The 23,339-nt window shown below is 35.0% G+C and overlaps 1 protein-coding gene across 4 annotated transcripts in view; it reads left to right on the top strand.

The window, feature by feature from the left end:
- NIPBL (NIPBL, cohesin loading factor) overlaps positions 1–23,339 on the top strand; it is a 205,174-nt gene that overhangs the window by 163,480 nt on the left and 18,355 nt on the right. For 3 of the 4 annotated variants that reach the window (XM_027520108.1, XM_027520110.1, XM_027520111.1), the window contains 8 exons: positions 827–961; positions 2,132–2,230; positions 3,411–3,464; positions 17,318–17,426; positions 18,888–19,024; positions 22,298–22,438; positions 22,571–22,664; positions 23,140–23,294. In XM_027520108.1, coding sequence (XP_027375909.1) covers positions 827–961; positions 2,132–2,230; positions 3,411–3,464; positions 17,318–17,426; positions 18,888–19,024; positions 22,298–22,438; positions 22,571–22,664; positions 23,140–23,294 — 924 coding nt within the window. The remainder of the gene's footprint in view (positions 1–826; positions 962–2,131; positions 2,231–3,410; positions 3,465–17,317; positions 17,427–18,887; positions 19,025–22,297; positions 22,439–22,570; positions 22,665–23,139; positions 23,295–23,339) is intronic. The other variant, XM_027520109.1, reaches the window with a different exon arrangement.

Raw genomic sequence — 23,339 nt, 5'->3', positions numbered from 1 at the left:
TCTATTTTATTTAGAGTATTCTCTAACTCTTTCTTACACATGCCACCATGACAGAGAGATTTAAAAAGGCAAGCCAGTCTTGTTATTTTTTCATGGTTTTGTTTCCTTTGATCTGTTCCTTTTTTCCTTATATTTGCTATAAATTATAAAATAGTGATACTGGTTTGAAAGATTTGTTAAACATTTTTGTTATATATACTTCATATGCTGTTTAAGTGCCAAACAATATCCTCAAAGTTTCATGTTTGTTACTCCATTTAATTTTGGCAGGCTTATATGCTCCTCTTGTGTTCAGTGCGATTTAATATTTTCCATATGTTGGATATTACATTTTAAAAGCAAAGACAGCATAATAAAATAACTCATATTTATAATAAGATTAATATAAATGTGTTTTAAAATATATATATGGACCATGTTTATCATGTTAATCGGAGAAGGTAATGGCACCCCACTCCAGTACTCTTGCCTGGAAAATCCCATGGATGGAGGAGCCTGGTAGGTTGCAGTCCATGGGGTCGCTAAGAGTTGGACACGACTGAGCGACTTCACTTTCACTTTTCACTTTCATGCATTGGAGAAGGAAATGGCAACCCACTCCAGTGTTCTTGCCTGGAGAATCCCAGGGACGGGGAAGCCTGGTGGGCTGCCATCTATGGGGTCACACACAGTCGGACACGACTGAAGTGACTTAGCATAGCATAGCATATCATGTTAATAAATGTATGTATACTGTTTCTTGGTATTTTCTAATTTTATTTTATCAAATTTCATACACCTTGGCATCTCAGTTTTTCTGACATTTAGAATATCTTTCTGTTCCTAGGATACTGGTATCAGTGTCAGAAAAAGGGTGATAAAGATTCTAAGAGACATCTGTATTGAACAACCGACATTTCCAAAAATTACAGAAATGTGTGTAAAAATGATTCGCAGGGTAAATGATGAAGAGGGCATTAAGGTAAGTTAAAAACATTGACTACTTTAAAAATTCATTTTTCATTAATGTTTTACATGTGTGTGCATGCTCAGTCACTTCAGTTGTGTCCAGCTCTTTGCAACTGTATGGACTGTAGCCCACCAGGCTCCTCTGTAGTCCATGGGATTCTCCAGGCAAGAATACTGGAGTGGGTTGCCATGACCTCCTCCGGGGGAATCTTCCCAACCTGGGGATCGAATCCAAGTCTCCTCTATCTCCTGCAGTGCAGGCAGATTCTTTACCACTGAGCCACCAGGAAAGCCCAAGTAATTTAAATGTTTGCTTTATATATATAAGTTTTGTTAATTATGTATATATAAAGTCTACACAAGTAAGTCAATATTATAGACTATAAATTGAAGAAAAAGACATGTTTAGGTATTTTTTTTCTAGGTCCTGCATTAGTTAATAAAATCTGATCTTATCAAACCAATTTGGCAATTGTAATATTTAATGTCATTGTAGAGATTACATTGTATATAGGAAATTTATTTCAAATTAAATTGATTTTCAAATGGTATGTGCTTGGTTTTCTAAATTAGTAAATACTTTGTTGAAAGTTAGAGTTCATTAGTGAATCTATGTATATGTGATTGTCCCTATATTTCTTTTTTGGGTTTTGATTTTGTTTAGTTTTTTAACAACTTCTACCAAAGCAGCAAAAGTATTTTTTAGTTTGATCAAAAGCATTTAAGTGCATTATATCCAGAAGTTCTATACTAGACATAGTATTGTGTTAAGTCGCTTCAGTCGTGTCCGACTCTTTGTGACCCTATGGACTGTAGCCCTCCAGGCTCCTCTGTCCATGGGATTCTTCAGGTAAGAATACTGAAGTGATCTCCTTCAGGGGATCTTCCTGACCCAAGGATCAAACCCAAGTCTTTCTTACATCTCCTGCATCGGCATATTATTAACCCATTTAAAATCTTTGCCAAACTGAAAAAAATTTATAATTTTTATAATTGATCTTTTTGAAACTGAGGATGTCATACCAGAAATTTCAGGGTTTTATATATATATGTGTGTGTGTGTGTTTGTATATATATATATACACACACATATACTTTCGCTTTGGGCTTTAATGAGAATTTGGGATTAAGAATTTTGCCACATTTATTGTACTTATTAGTTTGAAATTTTTCTTTCTTCTAGAAATTAGTAAATGAAACATTCCAAAAACTCTGGTTTACTCCAACTCCACACAATGACAAAGAAGCAATGACAAGGAAGATTTTAAATATCACTGATGTGGTAAGGAAGGACTGAAACAAGGGTGATTCCTGTGGGTACAAACCTCACTGAGGCCTGCCTTGTCTTATAAAGGGAGAGACAATAACAAGATATTTGGTTATCCTCTGATACTTCCCTTATTATATGTTTCTGGAGATAACTCAAGGGATGCAAATAAGATGAGAGTAGTATTTCTACCTATCCCCACTTTTTTTTTAGCATCCATTGTCTTAAGCACTGATATTAAAATTCTCCAGACTCTTCCAGTGATTGAAAATGGAAAGGGAAGTGAGAAGTAGATAAAAAGATACAATAACACATGAATAGCAGCCTGAAATGAGACTGTAATTTCTACTTTTTCCAGAATACATGAATTAAAATTAATTTCATTATGTTTTATTATACACATAAACTATAATTTTTTTTGACCCAGAATGCTTTTCATGTTTTAGACTTAAGAATTTTTATATTATGGATTACATGATCATCTCTGTTTTACTAATGTCTTTAAATCTTCTACCTAGAAGGAAAATAAGAAGCAAACATTTGCATTTTTATTGTTTTAGACCTTACAGATTTCCTGATAGTGTGTGATTCAATATACCATTCAGAATACCATTTTTAATTTTAATACATTAAGTGAATATTTTGAATGGCTTCTAATGTACTTTTGGAATAAAGTTCTTTAACATGGTAGATTATTGGCTCACTGAAAAAAATAGTTTATTTGAAAATAATTTTTTTTGAGTTCTAATCATTTAATCCACACTTTTTTTTAATTTTTCTTTTATTTTTCTTTTTATTTTTTATTGAAGCATAATTGCTTTACATAATTTTGTTTTCTGTCAAACCTCAACATGAATCTGCCATAGGTATACATATATCCCTTCCCTTTTGAACCTCCCTCTCATCTCCCACCCTATCCCACCCTCTAGATTGAAACAGAGCCCCTGTTTTAGTTTCCTGAGTCACACAGCAAATTCCCATTGGCTATCTATTTTACACATGGTAATGTAAGTTTCCACGTTACTCTTTCCATACATCTCACCCTCTCCTCCCCTCTCCCTATGTCCATAAGTATGAAAATAATTTTTTTAATTTAGAACTTTGAACATTTTTATTCTTGAGACTATAGCATAGCAAAAGTATGTTTTAATGTAAATTTCTAATTTTGATAGGTGCACCATATTTTTCCCCTTAGGTTGCAGCATGCAGAGATACTGGATATGACTGGTTTGAGCAGCTTCTTCAAAATGTGAGTGTTTGTAGACTTCATGATTTGAAAGAAATTTTTCAGTTTTTTTTTTAAAGTGTTTACTTTGTGGTAGGGAAAATTTATTTCAACATATTAGGGTGAATGTTTTGTTTAATACCCCTATTTAATCAGTTATTCAATTGCTTGCTACAAGTTTTCTGAATAAGTAATATTCTCTCTTCTCATCCTTCTAGATAATTTTTTAATCCCTTTAATCTAGATGATAGACATGAGATCTATAGATAGGTACATAGATTGCATTAAATATATGTTTACATTATTTGACATGTTTTAAAATATATAGAATGTCCTATAGAAGTATAGGATTAAACCACAATTAGTGTTCTTTAAAAATTTTATACATGGAAATATTTAGCTCCTTATGAATTTTTTTATTTAAGGATTTTCAAATAGAAGTACTCATTACCCAGCTTCAAAAGTTGTTAGTATTTTCCTAATATCCTGTTTATCTCTTTCCCACCCCCATATATTTTTTTTTTTAATTTAACTTTCTTTGGCTGTAACACTTTTAAAGAAAATCCCATACTTTATATCATTTCACTCATAAATACTTTAATGTCTGTCTCTAACAGAGATGACTTTTTTAAAAAAAACCAGAGTATCTTTGTCATCTGATTCAAAATAACTATTAATAAAATTATTTCCAAACATGTAATAATTATTCCATGTTCACATTTCCCTGATTGTCTCAAAAATGTGTTTTTATAGTTGAATTGCTGTTGCTTTGGTTGTCATGACTCTTAAGTCTTAGTCTATAAAAGTCAACTTTCACTGTTTCATTTCTCATGCTGCTTACGTTTTCCTGTGGAGTGTCCCATATTCTAGATATCATAGATCTCTTCTTTCTGGTGTCATTCTAGTGTTCCTCTGGCCACCATTTTTTTTTCTGTAAACTCTTAAGTTAGATTAGAGGTTTACTGATATTGAAGTTCAGTTTTCAGAAAACAGACAAGAATACTTCACAAGTGACGCTAAATATTGTTGCCTCACATCAAAAGGCACGTTATGTTTGGTTGTCCCATTTTCAGTGATTTTGACTGTGTTCTTAATCTTTCATAAAGTCTTTCATGATAGGTTTTGAATGATCATTACCTAGGTTCATTATTTTCATTACAAATTGCAAAATGCTGATTTTTTCCAAATTATTTTATTTATCCCATATTAATTGGCAGGGATTCTTCTTGAAAGAGGAATTTTGTCCTGAAAATTTAGTTACTGTGAAATACAGTTTGTACCAGAAAGGCAGGGAAAGTACTCTATTCTTTTCCGTTACTTACCAGTTTTCAGAATAATGAGTTTTCCCTTCAAATTGATTTTGTACCTTTTTGGTGTAACCTCATTGCTCTTTTGTAACCTGATTACTTTCTGTCTCTACAAGATTCCCCAGATTTGGCTTGTACATTTTCTGTCCCAAATCTGAACTCAGCCATTTTTTCCTAAGAGCCCTGATTGCCTTTTGTGGGAATAATCTGGATGCTGTGAATATTCATTGCTAATGGGTTATCATAGCTTTGGACTTTTTCAGAGGATAGAGCTAGAAATATATATATTTATTTAGAAAGAAAAAATAAATTAAGAATTAATATTTTTAATTCAAATTTAAGACTATGAGATTCTGCTCCTTTTATTTTATTATTTCTTTTAGGCTAAAAATCTTATTTCCAAAGATAATTTCCTATTGCTGCTGCTGCTAAGTCGCTTCAGTCATGTCCGACTCTGTGCAACCCCATAGTTGGCAGCCCACCAGGCTTCCCCGTCCCTGGGATCCTCCAGGCAAGAATACTGGAGTGGATTGCCATTTCCTTCTCTAATGCATGAAAGTGAAAAGTGAAAGTAAAGTCGCTCAGTCGTGTCCGACCCTTAGCGACCCCATGGACTGCAGCCTACCAGGCTCCTCTGTCCATGGGATTTTCCAGGCAAGAGTATTGGAGTGGGTTGTCATTGCCTTCTCCAAATTTCCTATTAGCTTTGCCCTATTATATTAACATTAAGATTACTAGATACAGTTTAAGACTTTTTTTACATTTCTTTTTATCTATAGCTCACTAAACACATACCATTAAAAGTCTATCGTGAAATAGTTTTTTCTGTTTGATATGCCAACAATTTACTATCTGTTCTGTTTGTTTACTTTTTAATTTTTAACAGTACTTTTAGTTAAACTATATTTAGCAATATTTTTAATAATCAACCAAATTATTTTATTGAAACATAATTTATATGCATAAATGTTAACCAATTTTAGGTGTGCAACTTGACTAATTTTAGTAATTATTTACAATGATGTAAATATTGAAACATAATTTATATGCATAAATGTTAACCAATTTTAGGTGTGCAACTTGACTAATTTTAGTAATTATTTACAATGATGTAAAGAATATCACTCTTAAAAAGTTTTCTTGTGCCTCTTTGTAGTAGTTGATCTTCTCCCCCAACCCTGGGAAACCACTCATTCACTTTTTGTCACTATATAGTTGTCCCCTTTGTAGAATTTCATGTCCAGAGAATCATACAGCATGTAGTCTTTTGTGTTTGACTTCTAGCAGAATGTTGCTGGTATATTGTTTTATTCCTTTTTATTGCTGAGTAGTAGCAATAGTATGGATGTATCATAATTTCTCTGTTAATTCACAAACTTACAGACTTACAAGTTGTTTCCAGTTCGGGCTGTAATGAATAATGCTGCTTGTGTGCATGTTCTTGTGAGGTTGGGTGTTTTCATTTCTTTTGGGTAAATTCCCATGGTTGTGATTACTGGGTCATGTGAGTGAGAAACTGCCAGGCTGTTTTTCCAAAATGGCTGAACCATTTTGCATTTCCACCAGCAATATTCCAGTTGATCCACATTCTCATCAATACTTGGTATTGTCAGTCTTTTTAAGTTTAACCCTTTGGTAGTGTTTAGTAATATGTTACCTTTAAAAAAATTTTAAGACACCTTTTTTAAGCACCCTCATGGTGTTTGCTTACGTTATCCAGTCTGTAACATCTTAGGCTCTCTTTATCAATCATCTTCCATTTTATAATTTTACATGATATATTTGATACCCTTTCCCCCATAAGTCAAATAATTAGCTGTATTATAGAGCCTTATGACCATCTTAGTTATGTCAACCATTCCAAAGGGGACACAATAATTTCTAGAAAGCTCTATACCCATGTTTCATATGATACTAGTATAGCTCTCAGAAATGTCCTTAGTAAAAAGAATCTAAGGTAATATTCCTATGTGTTATTGGCAGGTTGGAAGTAGATAAGTGAACACTAGATTTATAACTTCTTAGCTGTAGTTTTATACTCTTTATATCTTTACTCTCTGGTCCTCTTTTAAGCTCATTGCTCTTTCCATTCCTCCCTGTTTTTTGCTTTCCTACTTTAGTTTCTGCCAACAATTTAATTTACCAAAATGACATTGTGACTTTCTGGATATAGTCATTAAACTAGCAGAGTTTAGTTTTATGAAGTAAAGAACATTTTATTAAAATATTTATATAAATACACGATGGAGGTATAATCGCTCTTAGTGGTAATAAAAACACTGCATAAATTTGAAGAAAAGCTGAGGATACAAAGAAGGGACTACTGGAATTATCTTAAATCCTTGAATCAAAAATAATCAACATTCTTATTATTTCCACATGAGCTCATGTATACACATTGCCTTCTGTCCAATTTTAGATACGTCTCATTATTTTTGTGTTGGATCGACTTCATATAGATAGTGATTCCTAATTCATGGAATGTGATAGCCTTGGGAAGTTTTAAGTACTACATGAAATAACTTCATATTTACATAGGCATCAAACTCTGTCCGCTGACTACATAATGTTAGAATGTCACATATATATATAAAAGTATACACGCAAACATACACAAATTTTTTTAATGTATGGAAACTCATGTCCCTTTTAACTTTTAATGAATTCGTGGTTTCTTTTTAATTTTTTCAGTAGTGTGTGAAAAAGTTCAATCATGAAAGTCCTTCCATTTTTTTTTTTTTTTTCTAAAAAGTGGTTCAGTCAGTGTAAATCACTATCATAGCCTATAGTGGGTACACAAAATTAATTTTGCAATGCCATTCATTTTCATTGCTTATGTTCTAAGACTACAGCCCCCACTTTTTTTTTTTAGTTTACAAGAAAATGCAGGCAATGAAAAAACTTAAATAGCCTACATTTCATCTTTTCCTGGCCTTTGTAATCCAAAATAAGATCTGCCTCTTGAAGTTTACAATCAAATACTCTTATTGCCATCAATCAGTGAATGAATAGAAAAATGACTGTATCAATATTCATATAATTTGATAGTGCTCCACATCGTAGAAGCACAGACTGCTAATACATACAGCAGTATAGACATTTATTAAAGCACTCTGCAGAATGAAGGAAGCCTTACACAGGAGAGTACATATTCTGATACCATTTATATGAAGTTTAAGGAGAGGCAAAACTAATTTGTATTGAAAAAATTCAGAAGAGTAATTTCAGGGGGCCAGGGATTTACTCAGAAAGGATATGTATCAGTCATCTCTTCTAGAATATTATATTCTTCATAGAAGCAGAACCAACCAAATACTGAAAAAGAGAGACAGAGAAAAGATTTATTGTAGGAACTGTCTTGTGTGATTGTTTTTGTCATTTAGTCACTAAGTGAAGCCTGACTCTTGTGCAACCATGGATTGTAGCCTGCCATCCCAGGCAAGAATACTGGAGTGGATTGCCATTTCTTTCCCAAGAAATCTTCCCAATGCAGCGACTGGAGCCATGTCTCCTCCATGCAGGCGGATTCTTTACTACTGAGCCACTAGGGAAGCCCCTCACATGATTATAGAGCCTCTTAAATCCCGCAATCTGTCGACAAACTGGAGACCCAGAAAAGCCCCTAGTGTGTAGTTTGTTCTGTGTCCTAAAGCCTGAACCACAGAAGCAGATAGTATAAATCCCAGTTCAAATGTGAAAGAAGACCAGTGGTCCCAGCTCAGGTAATCAGAGAATGGTAGGATTCTTCCTTCCTCTACCTTTTGTTCTTTTCAGGCCCACCCACATTGGAGAGGGCAATCTGCTATGCTGACTCCACCAATTCAAGTGCTAATCTCATTTAGAACTACCCTCACTCACCAACACATACAGTAAAAATGTTTAACGAGATAACTGGGCATCCTTTGGCCCAACCAAGTTAACGCTTAAAATTAATCATCACAGCTCTACCCTTTGTTAACTTGGCACCCGTATATTGATACATCTCCTTATACCATACTGAATCTCCAAATAAAGACAATAACAAAGTCATGATTCTATCTAACATGATACAGTTATCCTGCATACAACCAAAACTGCACTAACCCCTTTCCCAGAAGAAGTCCTTGAGTAATGTTTACTCTTCTCTTGACATCCTGTAATTTAATTACAACCATGTCAGTTTATAATAACATTTAAATACTTTGATATGAAATCAATATACTTTATGTTCTGTGGTAAGGAAATAGAAGGTGGGTGGGAAGAAACACATTTTCTCACTTTCCCTCCCTCAGTCTCTCTCTTCCTGTCCCTGTCCCCAACTTGCGTACACATAACACACACACGTATTTATGACAAAATAAGCAGGAAATACTCGTGACAAAGTCCTTGTATCTATAACTGATGATGTGGTCATAGCTGGTATTTATTACTAAGGGATGGCCTGTGGGATCTCTTGCGTTCCAAACACACTCTTATGTACCTCCACTGTGGAATATTGCACTAGTTTCTTCTTGGTGCCTGCATGTTCAGTTGTTTCCAACTCTGTGGCCTTTTGGACTGTAGCCCACCAGGCTCCTCTGTCCAGGGCATTCTCTAGCAAGAATACTGAAGTGGTTGCCATGCCCTCCTCCAGGGAATCTTCCCGACCCAGGGATCAAACCTTCATCTTGTAGCTCTCTTGGATTGGCAGACAGTTCTTTACCACCTGGAAAGCCCAACTCCTTTCTTTACTTGTTGATTCAGAGGCATAAAGAGTGCATGGTAGTTGACTAACAGTCTTTCAGTTCAGTGGGATTTTTGTTATGTCTTCTGGTACAAAAATTCCTCTCTCTGGAACCTCTCTCTAGGCCAGCAGAGCATAAAGTCACTGGAATGGAAGCAAAAATTTTGCTAATCACTCATATTAGCAAATGATTGATTAGCAAATTTGAGTGAGTGATGCCTTTCAAATTTCCACCTTTTGATTCCTGGACCATGAATCCTGGCTATAGACAAAACAGCACCATGTATTGGATGCTGATTCAGAGCATAGGAGCCTGCTGGAGAATCTTGCCCCAGCCACAGCAAGATATTGCCCCCTATCTGATGCTGTAACTGAGTTTGTAAAAGGCTGTTTCCACCTTCTGTCAAGTCAGCTGTTTCAGAATGGTGGGAAACATGGAATATGAGCATGGGCTCACTGCTGTACTTCTTTTGCGCTGAAGTGCTTTTCTTAACCAAAGCAGTTTTGTGTGGAGTTATGGCAAGAGGAGAAGAGGATGACAGAGGATGAGATGGTTGGATGGCATCACTGACTCAGTGGACATGAGTTTGAGCAAAGTCAGGGAGGTAGTGATGGACAGAGAAGCCGAGAGTGCTGCAGTTACGGGGTCGCAGAGTCAGACGGCTTAGAGCCTGAACAACAAATATTATGGTAGATAAAGTGTCCTCTAAGTCCATAGGTGGTAGTTTTGGTAGAAGTATTGCATACAGAAAAGGCAAAAATATATCAAGAGTGCCTGTTTCAGTATGAACAAAATGCTGCCCCTTCCATGATGGAGGCAGCCTAATTGTAATCAACCTGCCACCAGGTTGCTGGCTGGTAATCCCTGGGAGTCATTCCATATCAGAAACTCAGTGTTGTTCTCTACTGCTGGCCGAGTGGACCATAGATAGTGTGGCCTTGGTGAGTAGAAGTCCATGTTGCTGAGCTTAAGTGTGACTTCCGTCTCTGCCACAACACATAGTCTGTTCATGAGCCCGTTGGGTGAGGACAGGAGTGGCTGCAGAAAGAGGCTGTTACCTTGGAGAAGGTATCTGCAGAGCAAGTCGTCTGCTGAGGCCACCCTTTGGTGAACATTCATATGGAATATAAATATTTTACCATTCAGAGATGCCTCTTTTCCAGATTCCCTTGTCACCAACTTTGATCATTTGTCTTTCCAAGCAAAGTGAATGAGATGCACATCTTGAAGTTCTGCCCAATGGGGAATTTTTTTTCACCACTGTCCTTCAGGGATGTCCCAGAAAGGGGCTGTATTGCTGCACTGTCCACTTTTGGGTGATCCCTGCATGTTGTGTAGACCAATCTGTAAACCAGGGATATTCCCTGTGGTCAACTGAGGCCAGAGGTGCAGGCTGAGAGAAGGCAGTGTAGCAGAATGGGAACCATAGGCATTTTGGCCACTTTTTCATGTAATTAACTTGTGCCCTTCAGCCTGCTCTGGCCTAATCGTGTATACACCGCTTCCCTTTGATGATATAATGCTGCTTTACACACCCAACTTTGTGGCTTGGTGAGGCAGCCACCCGGTTTATGATTGATAGCTCAGAATGCATGATGATTTTGGTGGCCCATGGGTAGGCATTCAGTATCGACTAAGGCCAAGTAGCGTGCCAAGAGCTGTTTCTCAAAAAGTAAGTGGTTGTTCCCAGAGGGTGGCAGGGCTTTGTTCCAAAATCCTGAGGACCTATGCTGCAGTTCATTTATAGAGGCTTGGCAGAGGCTCCAGTCAGCAGCCATATCTGCCACTGACACCTCAGTGCTGCTGGTCTGTGGCATGAGTGACAAAGCAGCTAGCACAGCAGCCTGGACCTGCCTTTCCAGAGCTGCCTTCTCTTCTATGCCCCATTCAGCACTGGCAGCTTCTCAGGTCACTCAGTAAATGGGCCAGAATCATATACCTAAATGAGGTATAATGAGAATAATATACCCAAATAAGCCTCCAAAATTCAAAGAAACTCTCTAAAGCATTGAGTTCTTTTTTGGTTATAGAAAGGACCAAGTGCAACATCTTCTTCTTTGCTTACAGTGGACATCACACCATGTCCCACACCACTAAGCCCCCAGGAATTTCTTCAAAGTAGAAGACCCCTAAATTTTTGTTGGATATATTCCCCACCCTTTCACATGCACATTCTACGAATAAGTCCAGTGTACTTGTTCCTTTTTGCTTACTATGTGCAGTTGGCATAATGTCATCAATGTAATGGGCCAGTGTGATGTCATGTTAAAGTGAAAGATAATCAGCGTCATACAAACTAAATTATAATGTAAGACTGGGGAGTTAAGATACCCCTGCGACAGTGCAATACATTTCTGGCCTTGCCAGTTAAAAGCAAACTGCTTCTGGGGGCTTTTGACAAGGATGAGGAAAAAAGGTATCTCCCAGATCATTAGCTGTACACCAGGTTCCAGAGGATGTTAATTTGTTCAAGCACTAACATCTCATCTGGTACAGGAGCTGCAGTTGGAGTCCTGACCTGGTTAAGCTTATGCTAATAATTCAGGGTCTTTTCTAATGAGTCGGTTCTTTACATCAGGTAGCCAAAGTATTGAAGCTTCAGCGTCAGTCCTTCCAATGATTTCTTTTAGGATTGACTGGTTTGATCTCCTTGCAGTCCAAGGGACTCAAGAGTCTTCTCCAACACCACAGTTCAAAAGCATCAATTCTTTGATGCTCAGCCTTCTTTATGGTCCAACTCTCACATCCATGCATGACTACTGGCAAAACCATAGCTTTGACTAGATGGACCTTTGTTGGCAAAGTGATGTCTCTGCCTTTTTTTTTTTTCCCTTTACTGTTATTTGCATTTATTTTTTGTGGCCTTTATTCCCGGGTCATAAGTTTTTGTTTCTTCACTTTCTTCTGGGATATCTTTTTCTTCTGTGCAACCTCCTCTTCTGGTTTAGGAACAATCTGTTCTTTTTCAGTAAGGATCATCTCAGTGTGGCAGGGAGAGCTCATGTAGGGGTTGATTGACTACGAGCTCTGTAAGTCCTGTGCCGCATCTCGTGGGCTTTGTTCACCTGGATGTGCTCAGTGACCAGAGATTCTGCGTCTAAGCCCTTAAGTTCCGCATGACTCTCTGCATTTTTGAGCATGTGCTGTAAAAATTCAGCACCCTTTTTGGGTCACTGATCCTGCATCCAGCCCTCCTGTTTGGCCTGTGCACACCTACCAACTCCACCACTGTAACAATGGAGTGGCACACATTGCTTCTTTAAAGTGACGTCCTTCAGATACTTGGAGGCTTTTCGGATATGCAAACCCTTTATGGCCTGGGCAATTTTCAGGAATGTTCTTAAAGTGAGCATGAAGATTTGAACCTCTTGATTTGGATGATTTTGTGGGGTTTTCTGGGTCGAGTGAATAGCGCATCACTTTTAGAGGTCACTGCAGCCTGCTTATCAGAAAAGTAATGTCTCTGCTTTTTAATATGCTGTCTAGGGTTGTCATAGCTTTTCTTCCAAGGAGCAAGCATCTTTTAATTTCATGGCTGCAGTCATCATAGGAAACCAAGAAAATAAAGTCTGTCACTGTTTCCTTTGTTTCCCCACCTATTCACCATGAATTGATGGGATCAGATTCCATGATCTTAGTTTTTTGAGAGTTTTAAGGCAGCTTTTTCAATCTCCTCTTTCACCTTCATTAGAAGTCTCTTCAAATTAGAGTCTCTTCAAAGCAAAGAGACTCTAATTGCTCTTTGCTTTCTGCCATAAGGGTGGTATCATCTGCATATCTGAGGTTATTGATATTTCTCCCAGCAATCTTGATTCCAGCTTGTGCTTCATCCAGCCTGGTATTTCGCATGATGTACTCTACATGTAAGTTAAATAAGCAGAGTGACAATATACAGCCTTGACGTACTACTCCTTTGCTAATGTGGAACCAGTCCATTGTTCCATGTCCATTTCTAACTGTTGCTTCTTGACCTGCCTACACATTTCTCAGGATGTATATAATCATGTACAAAATTTTGGTAAAATTATGGATGGTTAAAGGCTATTGTGATGTGGTCTCAGATGCAAATGAAGAAATGCTGTTGGACAACAGAGAAAAGTCTGTCCTCGTAATTTGACGAAGCACTTGGCTAAATTGTGTTCCTTTTCTAGTGTTTGGTGAAGGGAAGACTTCAAGTGATGAAATTGGATGTTTAGCTGAGGAGATTTCTAAGCAAAGGGTTGAAGGTGCAGCTTGATTTCTTGTGCCCGAGTTTACAGTCAAATAGTGTCTTTGTCTCCATCAACCAGTGAATGGCTAAAGAAAACCTGATGTATCTATATAGCTAAATAGTACAGCATGTCAAAAGGAACAAACTACTGATACTTAACAGCAAAGTAGGTAAATAATAAAAACATTACACAAAGTGACAAGAGTCTTATACAGAAGAGTACAGGTTATGATTCTATTTATACGAAGCTCTAGGAGAGGCTATACTAATCTGTATGGAAAAAAATCAGAAGAGTGGTTGCAGGGAGCCATGGATCGAATGGAAAGGAACATGAGGGAATTTTCAAAGGTGATGGTAATAATCTATATCAGTAGTTTTAAAAGTTAACAAGATTATCTGTGACTTGTTAGAAGTAAAATTTTAAGACTTTTGTCCAGATTTAATTAATCAGTAACTCTGAAGTTGGGGCCCACCATTCTATAGTTTAGCAGTCTCCAGATGATTCTAATGTAAGTTAAAGATGGAGAAAGTTTGTCCTCTATCTTGGTAGAGTGTTTGAGTTATAAAGGGTAATGCACTTAACAAAACTGGGCAACTGTAGATTTGTACATATCATTTCATGTAAATTTTATCTCAAAAGGAAAAGGTAGAGAGTATATTGATGTCTACAGCTTATTTACCCATCAAAAAGTTGGACAGAGATGTGTATATGTTTATACTATATATATTATATATGCATACATATATATGTACATCTGTGCATGCATATTGTGGGGCTGGTTTAGCATCAGCACGTGTGTGTATGATTTAACATTAAACAAAAAATAAGTAATCATATCAGAGGATACAAAAGAAATTGTTGATAAAATTTAATACCCTTGAATGAATAACGTCTAGTAAACTAGAAGTAAAATCTGACAGAGAATAAACTGTAAAACCTAAAGTAAAAATCATGCAAAATGGGAAGATGTTAAAAGAGATCTCATCAAAATCAAGAATAGAAAATATTTATCAAGCATGTCAAGGTGTTCTTAAACCATATATGGAAAAGTAAAGAGTTGAAAATAATCATCACTTCTGAAAATGCAGGAGCACTTATGTGTCTTAACAGGTACCAGGACTTATTAAAGATTGAGTAATTAAGATGGCTTGAACTTTTCAATAAATGGGACTGGAACAAGTGGCTACCCATAAGGGTTGTTTTTTACTTTTTTAAAAAATTCTTCAACTCAGCAAAGAGTCCGGGCATGACTGAGTGTGCACACACACAAACATGCATAGATTAAAGGAAATCTTTTAAACTTTTAGAAGACAGTATTTATGTGCGAGCTAAGTCGCTTCAGTTGTGTCCAACTCTGTGCAACTCTTTGGACTGTAGCCTGCTAGGCTACTTTGTCTATGGGATTCTCCAGGCAAGAATACTGGAGTAGGTTGCTATGCCCTCCACCAGGGTATCTTCCCGACCCAGGGATCAACCCGCGTCTCTTATGTCTCCTGCGTTGGCAGGCTGGTTCTTTACCTCTAGCGCCACCTGGGAAGCCCCAGAAGACAGTATATGTATTAATATATTTTTGACTTTTCTTAATGAAGGATTTCTTGAGTCCCAGAAAACCAATAACCTGAAAAGACTGATAAATTTCACTGCCTTAAAATGAAGAACACTTGTGAATCCAGAAAAAACACACTAAGTGGGACAGATATTTGATACACATACAACTGACAAAGGAACGTTGTTAAAAAATATAAAGAGCTGCTTTCCTACAAACCAGTATAAGGCAAGAGTCTCAGTAGGAAAACAGGAGAAAGTAATGAGTGGGCATTTCATAAAGAAAAAAACACATGTGACTTAAGGTATTCAGCCTCATTCATAATATGGGAAATGCAAATCAAGACTCTTTTTAAACTTAGCATTATTTCATAGAGTTGAACATTCATATTACCCATGACCCAGGAATTCCATGCCAAGGTACACACCCGAGAGAATCTTACATATGTGTACCAGGAGACAAATAAAAATGCTCATTATGCCACTAAAGTTATAATTAACTTGTCTTCAGTAGAATGGATGAATGAATTGCAGTACAGACACAACACCTATTTTATAGTAGCAAAAATGAGTTAAGTAACAGTTTCATGCAACAACCTGGATTACAGTTAGTGACATATTAAATGGAAAAGGCCAATCCCAGAAGACTGCATCCAGCATGATACCTTTTAGAAAATTGAAAATCCAGCAAAACTAGAATAACTTTTTTTTTTAAGTGAAGAAATGGAAAAAGTTCTGATAAGTGGTACTTTGAAAGTGAAACAGGAAGATGGGATAAAGGAAGGAGCACATTGAGAAATATAAGTTATTGGAGATACTCTTAAGTTAGGTTCATAATGCATCATTATATTTTATTTTATAAAATATTCATTATATTTTATAATCAAAGAAAAGGGCGTATAACCAGTACTGGCAGTGTGTCATAACCCAAAATTTATGGTTAATACTTTTGTGTGTACTTGATGTCTTGGAGAGCAAAAACAAGGGTAAAGAGCCTGTTTTCTACCCCTTCCCAAAAAAAGAACAAGGTAGCATATAATATTAATAGCTGCTTAAGGTTGAGTTACAGAGCAGGACATGGAGAACTTGCTGTTTAGAGCTAAAACTGGGTAAATTGAAGTTACCTTGATTTGATTTATTTCTTTAAATTGGAAGGAGTAGGGGAAATGTGTGTGATAACGTTACTCTGATTGCTATCAGTTGTAGTCATCCACACATCTTGTAGTGAAAGTTTAAACTAAATCTTCTCTGTCCTATACTAGCCACGTGTGATTTTTCATTTCATTTGAATTTTTATTTATTTTTAATTCCTCAGTTATACTAGCTACATTTCAAGTGTTTAGTAGCTGCATGTGGCTTGTGGCAGCAATACTGTACAGCACAGATATAAAACATATCCATCATTGCAGAAAGTTATAATTGTACAGCGTTGGAACCCTTGACAGGAATTACACATTTTTAACTTCTTTAATAACCCAAGAATTGTATTAGCTATTCTTTATTAACAAAACAGATGTATCTTAGGTGACATTACCATTGACCTCTGATTATTAAAGATTGTATTTATTTTCCAGCTATAATTAGACTTATCTCTTTTCTCATATCATTATTTGTAGCACATCTCTATCAGTTGGTAAAAGATAACACAGGGAAGAAATCCAGCCTTGTGTTTTATAATTGCAGATTTTAAGGTGCAAGTCAGATGTAGTTACAGCTATTTTAAAAATGTCATTAACCCATAATAAACTTTTTTGAGAAATCAAGAACTTGAAATGATGAGGGATGAAATTCTAAGTCTTTAAAATCACTCAACTAGCATTGAGGGGTAATCTTAAGGGAAGGTCAGTGTTCTCATTTCTCTCATATTCTGCCTTAGGTTCTATACATAGCAATTTAAATAACTTCATACTAAAATTGTTTGGAATATCTTTAATTACTGGTTATATTTTAAAATATTTGTTCTATATTTTTTATTTGTGAATTTGCATTTTCAGTATTGTTAGTAACCAATTGAAAATCTTATTACTTATGGACACATTTTGATGCATTTATATTATTATTGTCTAATGAATTATACTGGGATTTTTTTTTTCATATATATACACTTATAGTTGTTGAAGTCTGAAGAGGATTCCTCATATAAACCTGTGAAGAAAGCTTGTACTCAACTTGTTGATAACCTAGTTGAGCACATTCTTAAATATGAGGAATCTCTAGCTGGTAAGACATTTTATATGTTGGTCATTAAGTTGATTTTATAAGATGTTAAAATACTTTGTGCACATTTCTTATTTTTGCCTCTCACTCTGCTTAGCCTAATAATTAACTACTTCACTTTTAAATGAACTCTGTTTTTTGTTGTGTTGAATCCCAGGTTATTGTTACGTTATAGTTGACTGGTATTATTTACAGCAATGTAATAGAAGCATGGGACTCATCTCTTTCACATATCTTTCAATAGAATATAATTTTAGATGTCATATGAGCAAGAATTAAAGTAAGTCCAGGGACTAATGTATGTAGGTAAATGTGCTTATCCAAAAACTGTTCAGTATCTTTCAAATTATATAAAAATTTCTATCAAAATGAAGTTAATTAGTATAAAAATGTTTTTAAAAGATTTATAGTGCCTTCCTAATACCATTTATAATTATATAAAATGTGCTTAACCTTGACCTAGAAAGATGTTAGTAATTTTTAAATTGACAAGTTTGTTAAATCTTTAATATTATATATTATCTATCAGTCACAAAATTGAAGTTATTAATGAAAATATAAATGATTATAAAATCATAAAAGTCATAATTGTTATCTATTGCTTGAAAGCACACAAGACTAACATTACTTCCCATCCCCTAATATATATTAATCAGGAACAACAGGCAGCCTCAGTCAATTTTCAGAATTGGGGGCCATTTACCTCTTACAGAGGTACCATTTATGGTAAAAATTGTTGATATTCTTTATATTTTAATGCAGTCTTTTTTATTTTTTCATTTTCCATGTTTACCTCTTTTTCTTTGTATCTTCTGTTCTGCTTCCCAGTTTTCCCCTTTCCTAGATTTTAAAGGTGATACTGTTGTCACTTAATGTTAAACAGTTGCTAATCTCCTCTAAAAATGCCCAGGAACTAAGACACATTGTATCTTCTAGCTAGCTACACTTTTCTCTTAGCTGAACAGCATTTACTTGTCTTAATACAGCACTGGTCCACTTATGCATCATTCCTGTCTTCTGACATTTTACCACAGCAGCATCTTTTTTCCCCAGTACCCTTAAACACAGTATCACCTCAGCTAAATTGTTTTTGTCCTCCTTTGCTAATTTCTTTCCCATTCTCATTTCCATGCATTTTTAGATACTAACCAATACTATGTTTATTCTCAGAATTCCATCTCTAAACTTCCCAACTTTGATTCTGCTTTTTACTTCAGTCCTCCTCCCCTTGATGTGAAACTTGCCTTCCAAAGTGCAGCCTTTTTGCCCTTTATCCTTAATACATGTAATTTTATATAAGATAGAAAGGCAAGAAGTCTAGTATCATAAGGAATGCTAATCTGTTGTATTGAGGCATGTACTGAATCTATTCAGAGGATAGTATTGAGTAATTTGAATAATATTCTGTATCATTTCCACTGCCTTGTCATATTTTAGTGTCTTATTTTCTGTTTGTTTTTCCAGACTCTGACAATAAAGGTGTGAATTCTGGAAGATTGGTAGCTTGCATAACCACTTTGTTCTTATTCAGCAAAATAAGACCCCAGCTCATGGTTAAACATGCCATGACTATGCAGCCATATCTTACCACTAAATGTAGTGTAAGTATAGAGCTGTCTGTCCTGTTTTTCTCTCTTATCTAAACCATGTAGTAACTATTTTAAATTTAGAGTTCGCATTGTGTCATCCACCTTTTCACTGACAGATGACAGTCATTTTCACTGAAAGATCAACTGGGTTATGTACTCAAATATAGGTTCTAATATTTGTAGCAAGTTATCTACAAACATCATTTTTCTGATGTATTATAAATAAATTTCAGGTTTCATCTCTCTGTAAGCTCCTCAAGTTAAACTCTCAGTAATGCTTAATAAATGTAACCATTATTAGGACTTAAACAGTGAGTGAGCAAAGTTCTTGTCACTGAGAAATTTACTGTCATTTGGATTCTGGTTTTGCTTTTCATTTGTTATTTTTGATGTATTTTATTTATATAATGTATTTATATACTGAATATGAAAAATAAAGGATCATCAGAGATGTTAGGTTTTTAAGTTAATATTACACTTGTTCTCCTAAAATCGAATGTGAAGATTAACTACTGCTTGAGTCAGATAATCCAGCAGTTTATATGACAGCATGGTAAATTCAATGGCTTATTACAACAGTAAATTTTAAAATACTCTAAAAATCTATGAATGTAGTTATTTTTTTACTTCCTATGTTCCAAGCTTCCTAAGGAGCTAATTTTAACTGTTTACTAAGTTTGTTTTGCTGCTATGGTCAGTTTTTTTGGTGATCTAAATTAATAAATTCTAGGTGAAAAACTTCAGGATGTCCTGAGGAATTTTAAAACCAGAGAAAAGTATCAGAAGATAAATACATTAAAAATAATATATAATACTTCTGAAACAAACATTTAAGACAACATATTTCTGTCTTTAGGGCTTGTGTTAGATGCAGATATAAACTGATTAATATGTAATCTGTGACTAATAATAATAGTTAATAGTTTTTGAGCACAGTGCCAAACACTAAAAAATTTTGCATGCAGCATCTCATTTACATTATGAAGTTAGTACCATTATTATCCTGGTTTTACAGATAAGGAAATGGAAGCTTAGAGAATATAAATAATTTGCCCAGTGTCATAGCTAATGAGTCCCAAAGCTAGAATTCAATACCATGTCTGTTTGCTTGAAGAATTTAAACAACAAAGGAGCCTTGATTATCCTCATTTAAATCGATATTTTTTAAAGCAAGGTTACTTGAAAACATTTTCTATAGTTTGTTATGCATACACACACTAATATAAAGTTTTATGTAAATAAGGTTATCTCATATATACGATAGACACCTTTTTTTTTTTTTTTTAACGTTTTTTGTTGTTGTTTTTTATATCCTACCCTCGTTTCAGGATAAGCAATCTGGAGTGTCCTTGCACATTTTATCCATGTTTCTATAATTGCAGACACACATTATACAAATGGTTAACCAGATTTTTTAAAAAATCACATCATGTTATATATGTATCTGTCAGGCATTTTTACTAATCTCAAAACAACTGATATATATTCATCCTTTTGAATAGCTGTATATTATTCATCTTATGGACATCTTATGATTTGTTTAACCATTTTCCCATCTAATTGAGTATTTATTTTTTATTTACATTGTTTCCTGTTGATAGCCACTACAACCAATTCCTTAATAGTCATTCCTATTCATATACTTTTAAATATTCATGCTTCTTTTTCTTTGACATAGTCTGAGGAATTGACTTCCCAGATTGAAGGAATGTTTTTGCAGTTTTGATTTTGTTTCTGAGTAGCTCTTGTCAAATTGCTGGTGGACATGTTTCATAGCCACTTTGGAAACCAGTGAATGATGCTCTGTGTCATTTTTGTACTCTTTGCCAGGCTAACAGATGTAAAAGAATGTAGTTGTTTGTTGCTTCAGCTTCTCTTCCTTGATTTCCAAGAGGTTTAGCATCTTTTTTATGGCATTAACCAGTTGAACTTCATTTTCCTTAATTTGACTGTTCTTATCCTTTGCTTATTTTACCTTTGAACTGTGGACCTTTTTTTGGTAAACTCTTTAAAAAATGTTTGAGATATTGACCTATCTTATGTATATTCATTCCAGATATTTCAGGTATTCTACAGCTCTTTTCCTTCATGATTTTCATCTTCATTTAAATTTTTCTTTTAGATTTTAAGATACTTTATTTACTTGATTTTTCAAGTCAGTTATGTTTCAAAAAATTTTTACTGCATTTTTAAAGTAAGATTCTGTCAGTGATTTTCAAATGAATTTATCTTGAGAAAAACTAATTTACCCCTTCACCCACTTTAATCACCTGTTGCCTACAATTTTTAATCAGTTTTAAAACCTCTAAAATTTAAAAAAATTGTAATGTTAACATTTTAAATTTTAAAATAAAGGAGACTTATACCTAATTCTGGGATTCTGTGTTTTCCTCTATCATAAAAGGGGTTAACACAGCACTATTGTTAGCACTCAACTTCAGCACTGTTGACACTCAGGACCTGGTTATTCTTTGTTTTCAAGAGCTTTTCTGCATGTTATAGGATGTTTGGCAATATCCTTGGCCTCTGTCCACTGGATGCGAGTAGTACCCTCATGCCAGTGTTATGACAACCAAAATTGTCTCCATATATTGCCAGATATCCATTGGGGACAAAGTGAAAGTGAAAATATCAGTTGCTCAGTTGTGTCCGACTCTGCCACCCCATGGACTATATAACCTGCCAGACTCCTCTGTCCATGGAATTCTCCAGGCAGGGATAATGGAGTGGGTTGCCATTTTCTCCAGGGGATCTTCCCAACCCAGGAATTAAACCTGGGTCTCCTGCATTGCAGGCAGATTCTTTGCCATCTGAGCCACCAGGAAAGTCACCCTCAATTGAGAGATACTGCACTGTTATTATCCTAGTTTGAAAAATATTAATCTTAAAAATTGTACCAGTCTTTGGTAAAATACTCTGTTAAATATTTAAACACCATTGTTCAGAACTGTTAGTGCATATTAGGGAGAAAAACAGTAACTGTAGCATTATGACTAAGTGACTAAAAGATCACATGGTAAGTTAGTGACAGAGCTAGAATAAAATCCAGGTTCCTGTCACTATCTGCTCCTCTTCCCTTCATACTTTAAAAAAGCTCTTTCCTAATGCTGTTTTGGGTTTTTTTTGGGGGGGGAGGGGAAGCTATTATGTGTGTGTGTGTGTGTATATATATATATATGTATATAATATACCTATAAAATAATACCAAAACCTCAAATACACAAAGCTGCATATAGTTTCTTTTCAGATTTTGATATTCATAAAGCTTTGATTTTATCCTTATAGACACAAAATGATTTCATGGTTATCTGCAATGTTGCAAAAATTCTAGAACTAGTTGTACCACTGATGGAACATCCGAGTGAAACTTTCCTTGCCACTATTGAAGAAGATCTAATGAAGCTTATCATCAAATATGGCATGACTGTAAGCATTCACTTTACCACCTCTGTGTTGACCAATATGCAATTCACAAATCATGTGTTTTTAAATCACTTTATCGTGCTTTTACCTTTGTTTTTAACTTTTATCTAAACAGTAATATTTTTTCTCTTTTAGGTAGTGCAACATTGTGTAAGCTGTCTTGGGGCTGTTGTAAATAAAGTGACACAAAATTTTAAATTTGTGTGGGCCTGTTTCAATAGATACTATGGTAAGTTCACTGCCTGGGCTTTAAAATTATTTTGCTAGATCCTGCAGTGTCCAGTTCCTTTTTAACATATCTGATAAAAGATAAGGGAATTATAAGAGGTTTGATTGTCCTCTGTAGTCCATTCTCAGAAGCAATACTTCCTGGTATCTTTTATATTCCCTCAATAACCCAATGTGATTACTTCAGAAATTTATCTTCTCATAAGTGAATGTTGATAAGTTTTTTGCCTACTATGTCAAATAAAATTTAAATACCATTTTTTTTCTTAGTTCTTTTAGGCTCACTTGGAATGTCCTCATATTTCTAGGCATGTTTAATACTTAGAAAAGTTTAATTTTAGTAAATTTTAATTGAATTTATATTAATTTTAGTAAAATTTAGTTTTAGTTTATTAGCAGTAATTATTTGAGCATAACAGTTTAAGAATAGAGGGTTTATTATAAATAATATAAATAAATGTTACTTATTTTACTAGGTGCCATTTCAAAATTAAAAAGTCAACACCAAGAGGACCCAAATAACACTTCACTGCTAACAAACAAACCAGCACTTTTGAGATCCCTATTCACTGTTGGGGCACTGTGTCGGCATTTTGATTTTGATCTGGAAGATTTTAAAGGCAACAGTAAGGTAAAGATCCTAATATTATTATTTAATATCCTGAAAAAATAGAAC

The sequence above is a fragment of the Bos indicus x Bos taurus genome, chromosome 20 (genome assembly GCF_003369695.1).
Source record: "Bos indicus x Bos taurus breed Angus x Brahman F1 hybrid chromosome 20, Bos_hybrid_MaternalHap_v2.0, whole genome shotgun sequence".
Classification (NCBI taxonomy): Eukaryota; Metazoa; Chordata; class Mammalia; order Artiodactyla; family Bovidae; genus Bos; species Bos indicus x Bos taurus.
Note: the sequence above shows the minus strand (reverse complement) of the source record. Positions and strands in the feature narration are given on the sequence as shown.